We start from the raw sequence: 19805 nt of genomic DNA, 5'->3' as shown, positions 1-19805 counted from the left end.
TCCCATTATTTTACTACCTAAGATCACTTTATTATGGAACATGAATAAAATTGCGTTTGTTTGAATGAGGCAATTCAGGTCGACTCTAGGCCCTCTGAAAGATTATTTTTGTGTTTACATTTTCAAAGTAAAAATAAATTTGGCTTGTTTAAAGATCCCATGGCATGACAATTTCTGAGATTTTCTAACATTAATATGAGTTCCCCTAGCCTACCTATGCTCCCCAGGTATTTAGAAATTCCATTGGTTGTAAAACAAGCACTAGGCATTCTGCTCCGCCTTTGAAAAAACGAAGCTCAGACACGCCGTTTTGGAATTTTCCCCGTATGTCGTCGTAAGGGGAGGTGCCACCTCCCTTTTCTTTGCCTTGCCAGCCCAGAGAATTTGGCCCGCCAATGAGCTACGACCGTGCGTGTGTGTGTGTGTTACTGTACGTCCACACCAGGAGCGACCATAGCGTCAAAGACGCTTTGGTCGCTCACAAAGTTTCGCTGCGAATTTTTCTGTTCGCTTTGGTCGCTCAAGTCGCTCATGGCGTACAATTCAATTATGCAGACGCATTTAAAGGAGCCGTATGCGTTTAGTAGGCCCTACAGACAGCCATATCAAATAGTGAACTCTCCCATACACCTTGGCCATATTGCCGAGACGGTTTTGCTTGTTCGATAAAGTGCTTCGACAACAAGTAGGACAGTGATTCCCCCCAATATAAAAAAAATCCTAAAATGTAGGCTAATTACAACCGAGAACAAAAAACCCTGCGTGCTGTAGTAGTTAAAATATGTTTCACTGATCTGGATCTGCAAATCATGATCTGCACTCATTCGTCGCATTCAAAACAAATAGACATTAGCGCACATGGCTAATTTGCATACGTGCACAGGACTGGTTGGCTCCGCAAGGCAAATAATGGAACATATCTATCTATCTAGGCCTTTCTGTCTATCTATCTATCAACGCGTGTCTAGTTTTAATGTGATGTATTGTGTGTATGTCCAGTCAGACTTGTTCTGTGTGGTCTTGTAGGCTACTGTCCTGTGTGGGACGAACCACCGAAATGGATTCCCGACGATTTGTGTCGTTTGGTATTAATAAAGACTTGACTATCTATCTATCTAGACTATTTAATTAAAAATTATTCACCTCAGGCTCCGTGAATAGTGGGGAATAGAGGGATAAATGACAAGGGATAAATCTCTTGTCTTTTATCCCTCTATTCCCCACTATTCACGGAGCCTGAGGTGTGAGCCTCGTCTTGTCGATTAGTTTGTTTATGTGACGATTTCAAAAACTTTTTTGGTTTTGTTTAAAGCATGCTACACGCGATTGGTTGGTTAGATTGGTGGCATGTAGAGCAAATTATAATGATTCCCGCTTAAATACGAACGTTCTAGATATAGCCTATAAATACTCCCGCTTATCATCACTTGATATCCAAACCACTATGGCGTTTCGATCCCTGAACTGAAAAAGGGTGGGTTCGTACAACACCGGGTGCCCAGTTACAGCCGCGATTAATACTTCAGCCGACATTTTGTTCAGTGAGTGAATAAAGGTAGGTAGGAACCAAAGTGCCTGCCGAAGTTCCCTGGGATCCACGCAAGCGAAGAGCGTCTACATTCCGATTGGCTGTCAGTGTTTGGTCGCTGAAGCGAATAATAGTAATTTGCATAAAGTTAAAAAGTTTTCAACTTCTTTTTGACGCTCTGGTCGCTCAACTTTGGCCGCTGGTAGCGTTGGTCGCTTTGGTCGCTTTGGTCGCTCTTGCCCATAGAAAGTGAATGACTTCCGGCGATTTGGTCGCTCAATTCGCTTCTGGTGTGGACGGACAGTTAGTGTGTGTGTGTGTGTGTGTGTGTGATTACACACACTGTAACGCAAGTTACAGTGTGCTGATGGTGTTATGGCGCATAACAAGTCGGTTCTTTGACGTCTCTGGTATTTCCACAACGAGCCTGTATTTGGGGTTATCTCAGCCATCTTTGAGCCCCGTTGCCCGCTGCCGTGAGGCACCACCGCCAGCTTTTGACCGTGATAATATGTATTATATGATGTGTAGGCTATTATATGATATTTAGATATGGAGCTCCAGGACTTTAACGCAAGTGTTGTACACTTCTTTGTTATTATGATAACCGTTCTGCTGTTGGTGTTATGGCACATAACACATCAGACTCTCATCTCTGGTGTTTCCACAACGAGACTCGTAGTGGGGGTTATCTCAGCCATGGTTAAGAAGGAATTGGGGGAAAGGAACTTTGGCCTTGACTCCCCGAAGTACATGTACCATGACGTGGAGAGAAAGGGATTGTTGCTCGCGAATGTCAACCACTTGAGCCCCGCTGCCCACTGCCGAGGGACCACCGCCTCGGCGCTGCCCGCTGCAGGAGGCGGTGGTGCCTAAATGCTGCCCGCTGCAGAGGCGGTGGTCCCTCGGCAGAGAGGCTCCAGCGGGAGACAATCGCGGCAACAATCCCTTTCTCCTCCATGTCGTGGTTCAGTCTACTTCCGATTGATGTGAACGTGGAGAACCAGAGATGTCAGAGTACCCGACGCAGTCGTTTGAGATTCATGATATCGTCTGGAGGCGCACACAGCTTTTGGCCATCATAATATATATTATATGATATAGATATCTACGTATAATATGATATTATTTTGATATAGGGCTCCAGGACTCCCACCGGAGCACCCGGAGTGTTCTAGAATGTTTATAGAACACGGCCAAAGGCTGTTTGCGCCTCGCCATTGCGATACATCCATTGTAAACAGAGCGCATGGTACCGTGGAAGCATGCTGCCCCACCCTACTCCTTGACCTGCCTCTCTCCTCCTCATTTGCATTAAAGCTACAGACACCGAAACTACGCGTTTGGGGAAAGCTCAATGTGCGACTGGCTCGAGTGGCTGTAATTATGCACCACGGCGAATTTTCTGGAACGTCTTCAAATACTGTGTTAGGGGCCAACTAATATCTTTATTAAAGCATCCGGAAGGTAGCATGCCATGGGACTTTTAAGAAAGCTTTATTACGAAGTGTTAAAATTCGATAAATATCCATCCTTTTTCTTGCATTAACATTGTTTTTCTTGGATTAAGCCTATGGATCTGGTGCTGGTCTTTTGCATTTGGTTCAGTAAACCAGTTACCGTAATGATGTGCACTGGAAAATGTATTTCTATTGAATTAAAAAAAGATTTAACTACGCATCGTCAAATAATGGATTTTCCTGGCGACTAGGAGTTGACTTGGAATTTCAGAGTCGGTTACATTCATAGTTCTTACTAAGATTATAACATTTAGCCATCATTGGCAATCATTATCTATGATTTTACCAAAAATGGGTAAGCTTTCACTCTTTTAATTTAAAATGTACAAAGATACATCACCCGTTTAGCTCATGATCTGGACATCGCTGGCGTTTACTTTAAGAATGATTTTACGAGTAGAAATATTAAATTCCTTTAACTAACTGACCAGTAGGTGAAAGGAGGCTTGCCTGAGCTCGTAGATTGAGGGCACTGGAGTGTGAGGTCCGTGGATGGAGGCAATAACAATTATAACCTAATGTTTATTATAATTATTATTACATTTTATTAAGAAGCAGACAATGGAAGTGGTGTGAGTAGATATAATTCACATGAAATGTGCAAATTAAATAGTTCTGAAATAAGATATGTTTTTAACATTATCCACCCTTCTACTCAATGGAGAGAGTCAGAGAAGGCCTCCTTTTGTAAGTTGAATAACAACCTGATCATATATTGGCAATTAACAGTGATTTAAGCATGCCATATTCCAGTAGCGAACCGTGACTCTTAAACCTTGGCCCTCTGACCCCCCTGTTAATTCCAATGATTGTCCTTAGTCAACGTATTTAGTGAATTTATTTTAGGCTCCCAACAGCATGATAATCCAGCATCACCACATCGGCGGGAAGACCAGGGCACACGCAAAGTACCAACAGTAGCAGTAACAGTCTTTAAAAACAGTAACAACCAGTAAAATGTATTTGCTTTGTTTGGTTTAGTCATTAACAGTCACTCCTCAAGCTTCTACTTTCCATCCTTCAGTGCTTTCAGAAGGAGCAGGGAAGAGGCTCCTTTTTTGGTCAGACAGTCGGCCAGGTGTTCCTTTGTAGCTGACCAGAGAACAGAGATGTCATATGGTATTACTGTGTACAACTGTTCCATATCCGAACTTATCACTTGCTGTATTTCGCTCTCATCCAGTCCCTGCACATAGTTATCCAGCCACTTTTCACCCCAGACTGTCCAAGCTGTGTAAATTACAGCCAAACCTAGAGCTTCAACCATCAATATCTCATAATCAGGTTCCTTATAAAACAGTGTTATGTTGCCCTCATCTGGTTTTTCACTGCACTGATTTTCACTCGTCACCTTTACATGCTCTTTCTTGTGTGTACAATCTTTTACCCAATGGTATGTGCTTTGACAAATACCAGACTTTGTTCGTCTTCCGAATTTATCAAGCGGGTTAGTGCCTGGAAGTGGTCCTCGAGCTTGGCTACTTTGGGCTTGTGACTGCTCTCTTCCGTGGTCTGTGTAGTATAAAACGTCTTGACTCACGCTAATTGTTCCCGCTTTCCGCTCGGTCTTGTCGCCGAAAACTCGTTTGACCACCAATTTCATATCAGCAAAAGTATGTGTTCCACATTCAGTTAAAGCCATTTGCTTGTCTTTGACATCAAGAAAGTCTGTTATATATCCAAAAGTTTAAACGCCAAAACTGCATCAGGCAGAACCATATTAAGCTTACGGATCCGTTGTATTTCTGTTCAAAGTCTGCAATATAGTTCCCCATCGGGACGTTGTCTCTCCGCAATATCCGATCAAACTCAGAGTACGCTTCATAAGTATGCTTCCTTTTCCTCTCTCATAAAAACTTTGTAGAGTTCCTGAATCAACTTGGTCATCCTTAACCAGATCGTCAGCGACATCCCTAGCTCTACCTTTCTGCGAAAGAGCTACCGCTAAAGCTTGTTTTTTTTCGTCCAAGTCTGTCACGCATTTCCACATTTCCACTTCAGTTTTCCAATTCTCATAGGACTTCCCTTCGTCGAAACCCGAGGCAATCTATGGTTTTTAGAAGTAGCCATCTTCTGCTACCATGTTCATTCCAACAATTGTCCTTAGTCAACTTATTTAGTACATTTCAGGGACTCAACAGCATTACAATCCAGCATCGCCACATCAGTTGGAAAAACAGGGCATACGCAAAGTACATCCTAACGTAAGTAACAGCCTGAGTAACACGTAAATGGCTACCATAAATAATATAATAGAGGGGCCTACAAATTTAAATTATTTTTAAAAATAATTGTATCATCACACAAGCTGTGTGCACACTTCAGAAGAATTTGACAACGTTCTGTCACATGACAGAAGACAAATCACACAATCCCAACCGTAAAGCTTTTTCTCCTTGGTTGACCGCAGCATCCACGGGTATTGCGTATAGTTGGTGGAACCTTTCAAAAGCAAATTATGAATTAATAAAATATAATAAGAATAACTGAGGGCCTGGAGGGTCCTGACGGTTCCAAAATTATCCTACAGCTCGTCCCGTTAAGACAACGTACCAAAGTTGTATAAAACTCTGATTTAAAGAGTTAAAACACACCAAAGTCACGTAAAACTGATATAAAAAAATTTACTCTTGTTTTTATGTCACGTTCATTTGAATGTCTGCTCTACAAATGATTTCATACGTGTCTCTTTGCCTCCCTGTTTGTCCTCCTGGCTCTCTCTGTCTGTCTCCTTGCTGTCCGTAGGAGTCTGCCCCTCGCCAGAAAGGGGACCATCTCTAGCGCCCTCTACATGTGCTGGCTGGAGACACTATCCCGAGACCTGCCTCCTGTCCTACTGGTCAGGGGGAACCACCAGAGTGTCCTCACATTCTACTCCTAACACACACACACGCTCAAAACACACACGCGTGCAAAAGACACAATACACACACACGCGCAAATCAAATGCACGCAAAACACACACACGCAAAACACACACGCACGCAAAACACTCACAAGCAAAACACACACACAAGCAAAACACACACACACGCAAAACACACACACACACACACGCAAAGCACGCACACACAAGCAAAATACACACACATACACAAGCAGGATAAATGCAGGTGCCTTCATAAATTAGAGCCTAGAGGCTTTTTTGCTGTCTGGCTAATATAGTGTTGGTTCACTTTAAGAGGACATAAGGATGTTACATATTGTTTGCACTGTAACATTACAAATAAGGATCAGAAATATTTTAAAAAGCCAGTTTATAGAGATACTAATTTAAATGGATGTTTTACAGCTACCTCTCTTTAAAGAGGTATATTTATATTGCTATATATTTATGTGATAGATTAATGATTCAATTTCTTTTTTTATGTATTTATTTAATAATGTTTATTATACTGCTTTGACGGTGAACAATATTGGGTTAATGGTGTTGTATACATTCTAATCCTGTGTAATCTTGCATTGTTTTCCTACTGGATCACGATAAGTTAATCAGTTGTTTAATGTTTTCTTGACGGGAAATGGAGACTGAAAGTTGCAACATATCGTGGTGCCCCACAATGTAATGGGGCTGTTTGGCTTAAATGTTATCAATTACAGTTTATTCATGTTCGGACATTGTAAAGATTTAACATGTAATTATGTGTACTGTGTAAGGGTGGTTGTTTTATGGTGGAAGATAGTTTGAGTTTGTCTAAATTATGGTTGCCCCAAATAATAATTATAAAAATACAATTCTGCATAAAGTTTTGAAGTCTTGCGTGTCTTCTTGAAGATAATCCTGAACCTTACTTGCTAGCCTCACAAAACCAGCCTTATCAGGTTTGGGATATTAGTTTTGAGAAGCCCACCAAACAACATTCAGCCAATCAGCAAACGCAAGTCAGTGATGTATTCTATACCAACATATTTTTCAACACATACAGTTCTTTTTTAATCTTATTTTATGTACAGCCCTAACCACAAATCTCTAACTGTCTTTGTTATCAGTCTTTGTTATCAGCATTAACTTGGTAGCTAGAAGTGTAATGCTTGTATTTAAAAATGCATACATAAATATAGATTTTTTTTAGAGCTGTCAAGCGATTAAAATATTTAATCGTGATTAATCGCATTAATGTCATAGTTAACTCTAATTATTCGCGATTAATCGCAAATTCTTTTTCTATGCTAAATATCCCTTGATTTTTTTGTCCCATAATTCTTCTCATTTTAATGCTCTTATCAACATGGTGAAGTGCATCGGCTTGCCTTGTGCAAATGATTTTTTATTGATAACAACATTGGCATATACACTGATCAAAACAGGACGATACAAAAATAGAGCCTATAGTGCAATTAAACGACTGCTTTGAACAAATGTCATTTGAACATAGCAGTCAGGCTACTGCTTCTTTGTTTTGAGCCAAAGAAAAAAAAATATATATATATTTTTTTTTTTTATAAAGTAATTGCGTTAATCGCGCGCTAAAATTTTTAACGCCGTTAAATTTGGTTTGCGTTAACGCCGTTAATAACGCGTTTAACTGACAGCTCTAATTTTTTTTAATATTCACTGCAGAATGATAACGACATGATTAGTACAATTCATGTCAATTAACAAACTAGAAAGTAAGGGAAATTATGGTTGCTGTGGTAAGTGATTGAGTCCAGTGGTAGCAGTTATCAACGGCTTGACCTTCGTGGGTGCGTTACATGTTTCCATGGTAACAGCAAGCTCCACCAATCGAAGATGTTGTGTTACACTTTAGGATTGTGGGTAGTGAGTTGGTTTTAAATGAAACAGCGCATAAAAGTTTTTCCCCCAAAAAAATGCTTTAACTTGTGACTTCTACAGGATTCATCATTCATTCATTGTGAAACATCGTTTCACAATCTCTTGGCTTGTGGTAAGTATACCCTGGATGGTAATGTCTTTTAATCAAAATCTCTATGCAGAATATGAATGGGACGTTCACTTCCGCACTGTTGCGCACCAAGCCCATCCAGAGCCTTTTAGAGATATTATGGGATCGAGCCATGTTCAAGCCTATATTTTAGTTACACACAACAGAGGGCGGCAGTGCAATACCCAATATGCCAATTTCGGTTTGGACAGCTTTGTTCATTGCAAATGCCATATCATTTTCCGACATTATTTACGCAATATGCATAAAATGCAATGCTTCATGTCATTAAACAGAAACGTAGTACCTAATAGAGCAGGGGTTTTCAAAGTGTGAGAGAGTGAGCCCCCCCTCAGAGAAAAAAATTCAGCTGAGCCCCCCCCCCCCCCCCCCCGTTTTAAACAACACAATTTAAAGGGGTAGTTCGGAATTATGGACATAGGGCCTGATTCCCAAGTGTGCATTGGTATTCTATATCACTGGAGACAGTAGCCTAGCACGCTCGTGCTAGGCTAGCGCACGTCAACGGGCAATGCTAGCCTGCTATTAAAAACAGTCTTACCCACTCCACAGTACACCCGCCTGCCGTAGCCTACTACCAGGAATATAACACTGCTAGTCAGGTGGCTTAGCAAAAAAATGGGGACACGGCGGACAAAAGCACCAAATTTTTTCCACATGCTCTCCATCACTATACCTTTCAATTTAGAGGGGGTTCCACTTAATCAAGATGGTGGAAGGCGGCCATCTTGGATTTCCAAGATTTTCGCATGTAAAACCTATAAATGTCAATAAATCAGCTTCCAAGTCACTTAGAAGGTCAATCTTGGTGTCAAAAATTACATTTCCTGGGTCAATGAATGCAGTAAAGATGTTAGGAATATCAGTAAGTGATGTTTTACCAACAGTAGATCAAGATGGTGGAAGGCGGCCATCTTGGATTGACAAAACTTCTGCTATAAATGCTAATAAATCAATCTTCCAAGCCACTGTGAAGGTCAATCTTGGTGTCAAAATATACATTTTCTTTGTCAATGAATGCAATAAAGGTATTGAGAATATCATTAGATAATTATTTATGCCAAAAATATATTAATATATTAATTCTGGACACAGAATATAAAGGTAAACTGAACTTTAATGTTACACAAACAGGGGAAACAGTGGTGCACAAAAAATAACAAACCCCTTCCCTAAAAGAATTTCCCTTTGTGATAAAAAATCATCGTGCATCGTCCTGTATCGTGCTCAGCCTTTGTCCAACAGCATGCAGGGGAGAGAGAGAAGCGGAACCAGTACATCAGTCCCCCCCTGGAATTTCATTTACCTTCCCCCCCCCCCAAAACCAACCCTCCTTTCTTATTAGTTTGCTAGTGTATTTAGTTGGTGTAACATTTGCAACTGCAAAGGCCTGTGCAATTCCACTGTGCTTTTTTGCATGAGCACCTTGCCGTACAGTCCTTTATACAACTGCATTTGATTAGTTCACTGCAGGCTTTTGAAGCGATTGGCAAGGTGCTCCACACAGGAAGCCAGGCCTGGCTGTCTACATCCAGTGTCCATCCCCATCCTTCAGGGCTGGGTATTGGCTGCTGGGTTTTTTCGGATGTTGACCAGATCCCAGACTGGTAAGTGACTCTTTTCACGTGTTGGATCAGTGCTCCTTGGGTTGGTGGAATATGTTCCATTGCCTTGGTCTTCTGGCAGAACAACTCTCTTCTTGCACCATTCACTGATTCCAATTCACTCGTCTTGTCATAAAGAACAACAGTGAAGCGCTCCAGACATCGGAAGTGTTGGGCATCTATGGTCACAGCAGTGTGCGGATTTGCTGCTATGTAGTTGAAGGCCTGTGTGACCTCTGGGTAGGAGTTCCAAGCAATCCATGCTGACTTCTTCCCCTTCCCACAGAATGCTGAGGTTGTGTCACAGCCTGTGTAGCAGTGGAAGACTGGAAGAGCGGTTGACTTGTCCTTTCCCAGAGCGTGGCTGATGGTATTTACATGCAGATAGGTGTAGTTCTTGCCAGTGCCAAAAGCAATCCAGATGTTTGCAGCTGGATACTGGGTGAGCAGGGCATGGAACTTGCCAATGAGGATCACAACAACATCTGTATCCACAGTGCGCACCAAGCAGGTAGAAGAGCCATGCTCCAGGGCATCAAGTAGGTGGATCAGTATCCTAGTATCGGCCTCTTCATGGTTGCATGGCAGCATGGAGTGGCTGGTGTCTGTGCCGACCACTCTGGTTCCAGAGGTAATGAAGACCAGCTTCCCCTCTGGCCACACAGTGGACTCAATCTTCCCTGAGATAAAGGTGAAGAGTTCCTCCTTGTTCTTAGGGTCACGCAGGAAATCCGGCCAATTCCCCGGCAGCTTGTTCTGACCAGACACCTTCCGTCGTATCCCTTTGCCTCGCTTCTCCCTGGTTGACTCTTTTAGACTGCTGGGGAAGTAAGTATCCCAGACGACGTCAACTCTTTTAGAGGTCCACAAGTGTTTCATGATGTGGGGAATAAAGACACAGCTGGCATATTCTTCAAACGTGGTGATGTTGGTAGGGGACAGGAAGTGGACCACAGCAGCTCCGTCAAGTACTTTGACATCAAAAGTAGCAGGAGGTTCCGGTTGTGTCTTCTGTGCAAGGACGTTTAGCAGATCTGACTTCTTTCCCAGCCGTAGTTTCCCTCTATCAGATAGAGAAGGAGGGTATGGATGGTTTTCGTGCTCAAAGAAGGTGCTCAGGTCCCCCTCTCTGTGTTGAGTGGCTATGTACAATCGTGAGAAGAGTGCCACATCATCCTTCAACATTGAGATCTGCCCTGCCTGCTTGCTCTTGGTCTTGGGTGTTGGGCATCTGAAGAGCGGCAGCGAGTTATGTTTGATGGGCTCATGGATGGAGTGTGTGCGGTCCACTATCACTGTCTTATTGTAGTTGTTGTACTGATCCCTGCCCACTGATTCCACAGTGCGGACAGTGTTGACCACAGACCCGTCAATCACATTCCGTGTGTCCAGCGTAAGTAGCTCTGGGGTGTTGTCTAGGAACGGATTGCTCATCCCACTGATGGTGGTCACCAGAGTGAGGGCTTGGCCTTTGAATATCTTCTGTGTGGACAGTCCTTCTTCGTGATGTTGTTGTTTCTTGACTTCTTCTGACATATACTCTTGCTCAAACTCTTTTAGGAGTCGTGCTTGTTCAGGCCCTGCGATCATCCACTTCTTGAAGGCAGAGGGATTTTCTGTGAGTCCCACTGCACCCCCGGAACCCTTCACCAGATCGTTGTTCTGCTCATGAGCCTGATCTATCGGCATGCTAGAGAATCTGTTTGTGGTCTTGTTAACGACCCAATGGCCATGTTCTTGATATTCCCTGTGAATGGATGAGGGCAAGCTTTCCATGTCGCGAATGTGGACAGGGATCCATCGTGCGTAGTTCTGGTGATCAAGGGCAAAGAACCATGGAACAAGAGCCTTGAGTGTCTCCACATAGAGTGGAAAATCCTGTTCTCTGTGGGCCCGCACAAATATCAGACCCAGAAGTTCCATGTTGAGGATGGTATCCCAGTACTGGAATGTTGGACTCTTTCTGATCATGTCTTGTCTCCAGGCTTCTTTGGTCTTCTCATCATGTGGTCCCTCAGGCATCATGTACAAGAAGGCATTGTGCTGCAACTTTGCCAGTGCCAGGGCGCTCACTTGATGGGCATGTCTTGTCCTGGTGAGGTGGGATGCTTTGAGGAAGGAGTCGGCTGTGCCAGTGGATGCAATGCCCGCCTCAGTCAGTGCTGTGGTCCATCCAGAAGCTTCCAAATAGTCACCAAATGTCTTCCACATTGCCATTTCGATATGGAGGCCACCAAACATGACTACACATTTGTCTTCACCATGTGTTTGAGGCCAGTTCCACTGAACATATTTGGCCAGTGCGTACAGTGGTGCGTCCACAGCCATTACTGGGATCTGTCCTGGATTCAGGAACTGTGTGGCTTCACGCTGTACATCCATCCCATGCTTGATCATGGAAGCCGTAGCAGCCTTCTCGTAGAACAGTGGCAAGAGCTGAGTGAGAGCAGGCTGCAGGTCATCTGATACATCATGTAGAGATGCGTGGTAGGCTGACCAGGCCACAATGTCTCCCTGGTCTAGCTCCTCCTTTTCGATCACCTTCAGTGAATGCTCAATCCAGCATTCCTCTTTCACATGTGCTCCACTAAGGTGTCCCTCGATTGTTTTTGTCGGATTGGGTGTCTTGGGAACAGCCACATTAGCCTTCTTGAGTGCAACTGCCGGCACATTGGTGAAGTTGTCAGGTAAGCGATGATTCCTTTTTGTTTCTGGCGAAGGCATGCCTATTCCATCCTGGCAGTGTCCCACATTAGACATGGAGGGGAACTGAAAAAGACTGATGCCTGTGCCATGGAAGGAACCTTTGGCTGTGGTGCTTGATGGGTTATGATCAATGTTGTCGAGAGCACTAACAGTGAAGAGGCCTTTGCGTAGCTGAGCAGGACACACAACACCGTTCTTCTCAATGTTCTCACAGACAGCTGTAGCCAGCTGATTCTCCACTTCCACCACCCGATCATAGCTGACACCGAGGCCCAAATCAAAGAGCTGTGTTATCACTTTCTTTGACCTGGTCTGCGTGTGCATACTTAGTCCGATGTAAAGTGGCAAGGGTGGTTCGTACTCCAGTGAATGTCGTGATTTGGAGGTTGAAGCCTTCTTCTTACAGTTAAACAAGATGGTCTGTGAGATAGTGAGGCAGGCCTGGGAGTCAGTAGTGCTCTGATCCTTCAGGTCTGCACCGACCAGCATCATTGTGACCAGGGTCTTGAGACTGGTGGGAACAGAGTTCTGCTGGCATTCCGAGGGGAACGAGGCATTGAACCTGAATCCAGCAGAGTTGAATATATCACGGCGCACAAGTTTGGCAGCCTTGGCTAGAATCAGTGCATCCTCCACATGGTCAGAGTTCAATGTCTGCTTCAACATTTCCTGCATTCCTGGTTCAAAAACAAGTACCACATTCTTTCCATCTCTTTGCTCCTGAGCATAGGGAAAGTACTTCAGGACTTGTTCCTTGAAGCGGACCTTGTTGATTTCCTTTGTGATACCAAGCTTGAGCAGGCGGTTTTCATACAGTTCACGCAGGGATGAGAACTTGAAGTGGAATTGACCACCTTCCACAGAATTTTCCACATGGCTGACAAGCTCTACAAAGGCTTTGGATTTGATTTGTCTCTCTTGTTTCTTACAGTCTGAGGAGTTTTGGCGTTGTCTTGTTAGCGATCGATGTCGATTTCGAAATCCAGTCAAGCAAGTCAGGTGATATTTTGCCTCTAAAGCAATGACGTCACCACCCGCAAGTCTGCTTGATAGTTCTGTATCACCCAGTTCTGTGGCCTTAACCTTGAGATTCTCATCTGCATCAAGACTCTCGTAGTTGTGAAGTCGTCCATCAGACTTTCCACAAAACAAACATGCGCTCTTGTCCAGAGGCTCACGCCGCTGTCGTTTCTCAGCTGCAGCACAGGTTTCAGAAAAACTAGCTCTCGCCCTCTTCCGTGCTCTTTCCAGTTTGTCTGCACAGAATTTAAAGTGACAAGACTTATGCCACTGTGCACGATGCCTGGCGAACTGCTCCACATTACTGGCCTCATCAAAAGGAAGTGGTACTGGCAGTTGATTCACCTCCCTGAAATAATTCACATTGTCCAGGAAGGATTTGTATGGCTCAGAATTCTCTTCAAATCCATCCGCATTTAAAGGGCATCGGAGTGGTTCATGAGTAGACTTTTGGCATACAATACACAATGTCCAATCCATCATGTGCACCAGATCATTAGTTCAAGTATGGCCCTGTCTTGTATCGTATAGTATCAGCTTGTCTATGACAGTTCCTCTGATCCTGCAATATGACCAGAAAAATACTATTAGGCTTATTTTACCAGTAAAAAACACATGGCAATGACTGACCTTGAAGAAATAGCCTACTCTGCCTTATCTACCCTTACCTCTAATATTAGCCCATGCTTTCTTTTCTGAAAGAAACCTCGCTCTGCTTTCTCAATGACGAATTTTATGAACATAAAAACCACTGGACAAAAGTTACTAGCTTACATGAGCTACTGTTACAGGTACAGCTGTACGTTAGGGCTTTGACTTTTGGCCAAAAATCATATTCGAAGTTCGTTTGTTTATTAATATTAGTATTCGAATATATTCGAATATTTATTAATAATATTTTGACCATTAAATGCCTTCAGTAATACCTGGGCTGAATCCGAATACTTAGTACATACTATTTATGTTCAGTGTCTACTACTTGACCGTACTACACTTAGTACGGTCTACAGCTATGCGTAGAACGCCAAGAACGGTCTACAGCTATGCGTAGAACGCCTCTGAACTCTTCCGAACACCGCCGTAACTCCACCGGATGTTTGGAGATGACGTGTCTCCCCTCAGATTCCGTACTACACAATGCACACTGAGCATTCGGACGCGCTATATTTGTGGCGTACTACAAAATGCATACTATAAGTATGAGTATTCGGATTCAGCCCTGGATTGGGCTTTGCGAGGTTTGTTTACAGGCGTTGCTATGGTTACCGGTCTTGCGTGTTCCAACGGTTTATTATGTTTCTAATAAATCGCTGTCTAATCAATACTTCATTCACTGCCTCTTCCGTGGTCATGGCAATATTATGAATAGACTGCATGGGTTCTCCGACGTCTCTCACTCTTGGCCTGCCCATAACAGGTTCGAATATTAAGGGCTGCCTAATATTCGTTCGAATTTTGATTTTTTTTTTTATATTCGAATCACGAAGTTCGAAGTCAAAGCCCTACTGTACGTATAATCTCCCTCTGTCTATTCCCCATCAATTCACAAGGACAAGAGAAAATGTATTTTGTACTTACATTTAATACCCCTGGAATTCACTGGAAGTTGATTGAAGATGGTATAGTTAGTAGTGTTGTTATAACCAGTCAACTGAACCAACGATCTTTTCACCAAACTGACAAAACCAAACTGTCAAAAATCCATCAACATTCCGTGCATGAGCTACTGTCCATTCTATTGGCTCCATTCTATTTTGAAGACTTGTGCTGGCTGCACAAGTGTAATTTAAGGCTCTCACAAATAATAGTATGGGTATATTATACATTTTCTGAATCATCAGAGTGCCTTGAGTATTGAAGTTGTTGAGTTTTGTGTCCCTGATGTTCCTTCATGCCCCAAGGATAAAAGAAAGCTTGCAGTTTAGGCGGAAATTGTGATAAAATGTGTGTTATTTCTAGTTTAAAGTCGTCATGTGACCTCTGCATTTGTCAGACAGATTCAGTCCTGGGCTTAAATGAAAGCCTAAAAGGTCCCCTTTCCAATGATACCAAGCACCATATTATAGAATATTGACAATATCCCTATCATGAGCCTAAACCAGATATACACCAGTTCTCAAAAACTGAATTTATCTTAGGGGGTTAATAACCTCATGAGCTGAAAAAAAGTGATTTCGCTACCACCCCTGCACTGCTATCGTGATTTTTCTAGTACTAGGGGTGTATACCTTGCCAAAAAACAATGATAGCATTTGTCCCCCCGATGATACTGATCAACCCCCCTGGCTCATGGACTAATTGTAACTAAGATAATTGTCAACTAATTTGACTAATTGTGTAAATAGCATGCAAAAAAAATGATCTACTGTTGGTAAAACATCACTTACTGATATTCCTAACATCTTTACTGCATTCATTGACCCAGCAAATGTACATTTTGACACCAAGATTGACCTTCTAAGTGACTTGGAAGCTGATATATTGACATTTATAGGTTTTACATGCGAAAATCTTGGAAATCCAAGATGGCCGCCTTCCACCATCTTGATTAAGTGGAACCCCCTCTAAATTGAAAGGTATGGTGATGGAGAACCTGTATAAAAAATTTGGTGCTTTTGTCCGCCGTGTCCCCATTTTTCTCAAATCTGGTCCTAAGCCGCCTGACTATGCTGCTGAGACCCAGCAATTCCCTCAAAATGCAATGCAATGCAAGGTTGGTTTTATTTCTAACATTATTCTATAAACAGACATTTAATGTATAGTCTGTCGTTATAATTGATTTACCTCGGGTGTACTGTGGAGTGGGTAACACTTTTTTTTTAATAGCAGGCTAGCATTGCCCGTTGACGTGCGCTAGCCTAGCACGAGCGAACTCTACAACTAGAAGGACTGAATGAAATGTGTTGAAAACTGTCTCCAGTAATATAGAATATCAATGCTCTCTTGGGAATCAGGCCCTATGTCCAAAATTCCGAACTACCCCTTTAACAACTTTATCTAAGCATGTTTTAGCTTAACCTTTTTTAAATACATTTGAACATCTTAATCTGTGTAAACTGCCAGTTTACAGATTCATTCAGGGTCCCCGACTCTGAACTTTCTGAGTCGAATCAGATCTGCCTTTTCAGTCCAGAGATTAGACTATTCGGCGGGGTTTGTTTACCGGCGTTGCTATGGTGACCTAAATTATTATAAGCAACTGAAAACGACGCCGGTTTGAAATTAAAACTGTGATTCTGAAAAAAGTATAAATGCTATCAAAATTCCGTTTAGATATTATTGAAGATACAAGTGTGTAGATTTGTTTAATGGTTTGAACGATGGTAAACGGTTGAAAAAGAATGAGTTACGATGTCTAGAAGTAGGTGTATCAGAATGGGCTGACGTCTTCAATGAAAACAGCTGAAAACGAAGCGGTATGAAACTAAAACTGTGATTCTGAAGACATTTTAAATGATATCGAAATTCTGTTTAGATATTATTGAAGATACAAGTGTGTAGATTTGTTAAATGGTTTGCACGAAGATAAACGGTTGAAATTGATTAAGTTATGTTCAGTGCTTAATTTGTCAAGTGGGAGCTCCCGGAGCGCTGAGGACGAGTAGAAAAAAAGCGGCGGGGGGGGGGGGGGGGTTTCAACATCGCAAGAAATTAGCCTACTAAAGCCTCGTGAATGGGGATGTACGCAGAAAAAAATAGTAAACATATGTTAGGTTGGAGAGACACACAGCCACACGTTATAAAGTTTACCGTTGTTTACTAACAGTTGAGGAATATGTCATGCACTCGCAGGTGCGTCATTGAGTCATTGTATTCTCAACACAACAAAATACACCAAGTCCTTGAAAATGGATCTCCGTCGCATCAAAAGATGAAAACAAATATAGGCTACCTCATAGATTATAGTAGGCCTAGTTAGAACAACAATCTGGCATGACAACTTGGCCACGTTAACAAATAGATACATATTATTAACCAGAACAATACCAGAATACCACAAAAACCATAATAATAATAAAGTTCACTACTTTCGCTAACTCCTCGCAGATTTATCACACATCACTCAACCGACTCGCGTCACTCCAAGTCCAACCTCTCTTGCTGCACATCTGAACAAAACACACACATGCACACAGTATTAGCCCCTCACACACACACACACACACACACACACACACCACAACCACCACACACACACACACCACACACACACACACACACACACACACACACACACACACACACACACTCAAGATCCAGCTGGCGGAGCGCACGTCAGAGCTTCCGGAGCGCGCTCCCCCTTGCTCCCCCTCAAATTAAGCACTGGTTATGTTACTTCTACAGTTGAAGTACGACCAGGGCCGGATTAACAATTTTCTGTGCCCTGGGCAACAAGGCTCTAGGGCCAAATCCTGGGCCCCTATACTATAGGTACAGATGGGCCCCCCTGCGCCAGGTTGTTGACAGGGGGGGGGGGGGGGGTGGGGGTCCGGAGCGATTGTTCACGGGGGGGGGGGGGGGGGGGGTTGGGGGGGGGGGGGGGGGGGGGGGGGTCCGGAGCGATTGTTGACGGGGGGGGGGGGGGGGGGTCCGGAGCGATTGTTGACGGGGGGGGGGGGGCGGGGCGATTGTTGACGGGGGGGGGGGGGGGGGGGGGGGGGGGGGGGGGGCGCGGGGGGGGGGGGGGGGGGGGGGGGGGGGGGGGGGGGGGGGGTCCGGCGATTGTGACGGAGGGGGGGGGGGTCCGGAGCAATTGTTGACGGGGGGGGGGGGGAGGGGGGGGGGGGGAATCAGTAAAGAATTTTTTGTGTCTGAAGTGTATGTTTGCACTTTGAAAAAAAAAAAAAAAATTCTTCAAGGGCCCCTTTCATGTCACGGGCCCTGGGCAAGTGCCCAGTTGCCCTAATGGTTAATCCGGCCTTGAGTACGACTGATGATTTGAATCATCGTCTATGGAAGCATATATGTAGCAAAATTCAAATGGCAATGCAATTTGGAATTACATTATGCATTGACAATTCATTATGCAATTTTATAATGTAATTTGTAAATACGTTATTCAAAGTGTATTTTAACATGCAAAGTGACAATGCAATCCTCAATTAAATTTGCAAAAGTTATAACAATACAAATAGAATAACATTTTGTCAAATTCTTTGAGTTCCTTTATACAAATTGAAAAGCTATAGCGTCCCCGTGATTGCATCCACTTCGCCACGCTCCGTGTGTTGCGATATTCAAGTGACATTTCAATCCGCAAAACGGAATCCAAAACGGAATCCAAAGAGAGAATCCAAAGAGGAATCCAAAAAGTCAATATGCAAAGTGGCAAACGTATCAGCCAATCAGCGTCTGGGCGGGAACTACGTCACTTGCTCGTAATTTCCTTGTTCACTTCTAGTTCGTATGTGTCAGGTCCATGGTCACCATGGAGATTATTGATACGCTCCGAAGTTTGGCCGATGATGTGGAGAACAATCGTGTTGAAGACACAGATGCAGTAGATAGAGTGCGTGTTCTGGGAGATAGGATAGACGACTTATCCTCACTGGTACGTTTTGACGCCAGTGTGGTAAACAAAGATTTCCCAAGTGCTACAGGCACTGGGTGCGAAACATAAGGTCGGGAGACCCACCGTCTCCACCCACTCTTCACCTACAAAGCTCTCCACAACCTAGCCCCCAGTTACCTCTGGGACCTCCTCCAAGAATACACTCCCTCCCGCTCCCTCCGCTCAACCTCTGCTGGACTACTATGTATCCCCACATCACGACTCATTACGAATGGGTGCCCGTCATTCAGCGTGGAGATACCCTTGGAGACAATAGAAAGTGACGTAGTTCCCGCCCAGACGCTGATTGGCTGATACGTTTGCCACTTTGCATATTGACTTTTTGGATTCCTCTTTGGATTCCTCTTTGGATTTCCTCTTTGGATTCCGTTTTGCGGATTGAAATGTCATTTGAATATCGCAACACATGGAGCGTGGCGAAGTGGATTGCAATCACGGGGACGCTATAGCTTTTCAATTTGAATAAAGGAACTCAAAGAATTTGACAAAATGTTATTGTATTTTTATTGTTATAACTTTTGCAAATTTAATTGAGGATTGCATTGTCACTTTGCATATTAAAATACACTTTACAAATTACATTATGAAATTGCATAATGCATTGTCAATTGCATAACGTAATTACTTATTGAATTGCAAATTGCAAATTGCATTGCCATTTGAATTTTGCTACATATATGCTTCCATAATCGTCTTTCAGGGTTTTTTTCGGGTTTATTTTTTCTCACGTCGCGCCCCCCCTGAAGAACTCTGGCGCCCCCCAGGGGGGGCGCCCCACAGTTTGAAAACCACTGTAATAGAGACATTGTAGACAACATAATGTAACCCGCCTGGTTAAAAGGCTTAATATTATTTATGAGCACATTCCCTGACTTGGCTATTCCCCTGACAAATTGACTCGGACACTGATTGAAGTTGTGAAGCAACAAAGAACAATACTCAAACGAG

The 19805-nt window shown here is 43.3% G+C and overlaps 1 protein-coding gene across 2 annotated transcripts in view; it reads left to right on the top strand.

The window, feature by feature from the left end:
- LOC115549109 (solute carrier family 12 member 2) overlaps positions 1-6802 on the top strand; it is a 130749-nt gene extending 123947 nt beyond the window's left edge. The window contains exon 26 of one of the 2 annotated variants that reach the window (XR_003977697.1): positions 5794-5850. Coding sequence is in view for 1 of the 2 variants with exons in the window: in XM_030364122.1 (XP_030219982.1) it covers positions 5794-5929 (136 nt within the window). In the remaining variant the exon portion in view is untranslated. Of the gene's footprint in view, positions 1-5793 lie in introns of both variants that reach the window. The other variant, XM_030364122.1, reaches the window with a different exon arrangement.
- The last annotated feature ends 13003 nt before the right edge of the window (positions 6803-19805 follow it).

This window comes from Gadus morhua, chromosome 8 (genome assembly GCF_902167405.1).
Source record: "Gadus morhua chromosome 8, gadMor3.0, whole genome shotgun sequence".
NCBI classification, from domain to species: Eukaryota; Metazoa; Chordata; class Actinopteri; order Gadiformes; family Gadidae; genus Gadus; species Gadus morhua.
This window is presented reverse-complemented; position numbering and strand designations above follow the sequence as displayed.